The 2398-nt window shown below is 36.0% G+C and overlaps 2 protein-coding genes across 4 annotated transcripts in view; both read left to right on the forward strand.

Annotated features, from left to right (window-relative positions):
• Nucleotides 1-277: 277 nt before the first annotated feature.
• The window catches only part of LOC143035821 (zinc finger MYM-type protein 1-like), a 3097-nt gene continuing 976 nt past the window's right edge, over nucleotides 278-2398 (forward strand). Inside the window, exons 1-3 of one of the 3 annotated variants that reach the window (XM_076202834.1) lie at nucleotides 278-531; nucleotides 1326-1465; nucleotides 1595-2398. The exon at nucleotides 1595-2398 is cut by the window's right edge and continues 976 nt beyond it. The gene's annotated coding sequence lies outside the window, so the exon portion shown is untranslated. The other 2 variants (XM_076202835.1, XM_076202833.1) reach the window with 2 other exon arrangements.
• The window catches only part of LOC143035579 (uncharacterized), a 321-nt gene continuing 51 nt past the window's right edge, over nucleotides 2129-2398 (forward strand). The window contains exon 1 of the mRNA XM_076202447.1: nucleotides 2129-2398. This exon is cut by the window's right edge and continues 51 nt beyond it. Within this exon, the coding sequence (XP_076058562.1) occupies nucleotides 2129-2398 (270 nt within the window).

A 2398-nucleotide genomic window follows, 5' to 3' on the forward strand; every position in this document is an offset into this window, starting at 1 on the left:
ATGAGGCGTTTATGACACAAGATTTAAAATAAAGTCGACGCCATAAGTTATGCCTCCTCTCCTGGGTTTGAAAGGATATATTTATAACACACTGTTAGAAACACTTCAGATATTTATCTAGCTGCCCTACAAATAGAGATAATATACTCAAAGATATATTTAGAATACTCTTATATAAGCTACAGGTTACAGGTGTCCATAGACGTATATATATATATATATATATATATATATATATATATATATATATATATATATATATATATATATATATCAGGGCCGTTTCTAGCTATAGGCGGTATAGGCGATTGCCTAGGGCCCCCAACCTACCAGGGGGCCCCCGGCCGGCCCAATGGCTAGGTAACGCTACCGAAGGTCAAATATGAGCCTGTGCCTCTCCCGCCCGCCGACGCAAATAAACAACACGCCTCTTGCAGTGTTTGTTATTGTTTGAAATGTTTTGATCGTCTGCTAAAAATACTATCTTGTTAAAAATCACCTACATCTTATTTAATCTAAAGATATAATATGGTAAGCATTAATTGGCTTTATTCATTCATTTATGTGTTCACTAAGCTAGGGCTTATGGCTACAGATGTTATTAATTGTTGATTACAAACTCTTTTTGGCCATTAGCTTACTATTCTTTGTCCAATTGTTTGGCTTTATTTGTCACTGGAATTGGCATCACCAGCGTTCTTGTTTACTCTTTGGTCGCTTCATGCTTAGCTTCTAATAGTGTAAATTTGCAATTTTGTGTGTTCTGTGACTGTAAGTTGGAATTCCTTTTATTATATTTGTATGCACAATAGGAAATGTTTGTATTCTATGGAATGTTTACCTTTTCCACCTTTTTCAATATTCAATGTTCATATATGTTCATATGTTCAATTTTGTTTATTTTGTATCGATATTTTATCCAATCCCTTATTCATTTATTCGCTTATTTCTTTATTATCAAAATTATGATTATTTATTTTCTCACTTCACCTACCTAATGAAAAAAACACTAGATGGTAGGACCGAGGGTAGCTCAAAAGGAAGTGACAGAAATACATGAATTCTATTCCGTTTGTCGTGTGGTCCGTTTCTCTAGTTCGTATATAATATTAAGATAACCACAGGCTCAACAATCACCCATCTGTTCACCTTTCAGGTCTACCCGAATTTCGTGTATGTAGAATTATTTTTATTAAGGGGTATTTAAAAGGTTTACACTTTACAGATATCTGTGTTAGGCCTACACTGATAAAAATAATCATATTTATTCTACTCGAATATCGTGTATGTAAAATTGATTCCATGTATAGGTTTTCACTTAACAGATTTCTGTGCTAGGCCTACATTAGACTCTAAGACTCGCCAATCATCATTCCCGTAATGGCATCAAAACGAATTTATCTCAGCGGAGCAGAGAAACGAAAGAAAAAGAAATTTGACGAAGAAAAATGGTCAAAAGAAAAAGGTAATTCATTATCGTTTATTTAATAATTTAAAGAAACATATTAAAGTTTGGTTTTATTATGTTTTCTGAATGGTGAGTATTAATTTTAGACTAACGCCTAATCATCTAAGGAAATTTGTAATTTTGCAGGATCAATTCTAAAATATATTGGAGCTCCAGACAGCAAGCCAGAGGAATATTCTGAACTTCCTGAACAGGATGCTCCAGTGCCATCACATTCATCAGGATCTGTCCAGGAAGCTGTACTGCCACCAAGACCACCACATTCCCCAGAACCACAGAAGGCATCATCTACTTCTGAGCAGCCTCCCATTTATTCTAAACCACTAGATCCTGCTAACTGGCCAACCATTCTGTCTGATGCATTTAGAACGGATGCAGTAGGTAGAGGGCCATTTCAGATTAGTTCTGATTTCACATTTCCCAAAAAAAGAAGACGGAAGAAGTTTTCATTATCATTATTTTTGTAGAACATTGGTTAATGGAGAAAAGATGAAGCGGACTTGGCTTATCTACTCAAAAGCAAAAAATGCTCTCTATTGCTTTTGTTGTAAATTATTTTCAACCAAAGAACAAAAGTTAGTGACAGAAGGACTGACAGACTGGAAAAACATAGGCACACTTTTGAAAAGTCATGAAAGCAGTCCAGCACACATAGCGCACATGGCAACCTGGAAAGATTTACAACTCCGTTTGCAAACTGGAAAGACAATAGACCAAGCTGAAAGAACACTATTGGAGGCTGAAAAGAGGCGCTGGAGAGATGTCCTGACTCGCTTAATCGCCATTATCCAATCCTTAGCCGAGAGAAATCTTGCATTTAGAGGTTCATCAAACACGTTACACCAGCAGAATAATGGGAATTTTCTAGAAGAGGTGGAGCTGCTTGCTAAATTTGATCCTGTCATGAAGCAGCACATTGAGCGTGTTGAG

The sequence above is a fragment of the Oratosquilla oratoria genome, chromosome 19 (genome assembly GCF_046742065.1).
Source record: "Oratosquilla oratoria isolate Oo_2021 chromosome 19, ASM4674206v1, whole genome shotgun sequence".
Taxonomy (NCBI): domain Eukaryota; kingdom Metazoa; phylum Arthropoda; class Malacostraca; order Stomatopoda; family Squillidae; genus Oratosquilla; species Oratosquilla oratoria.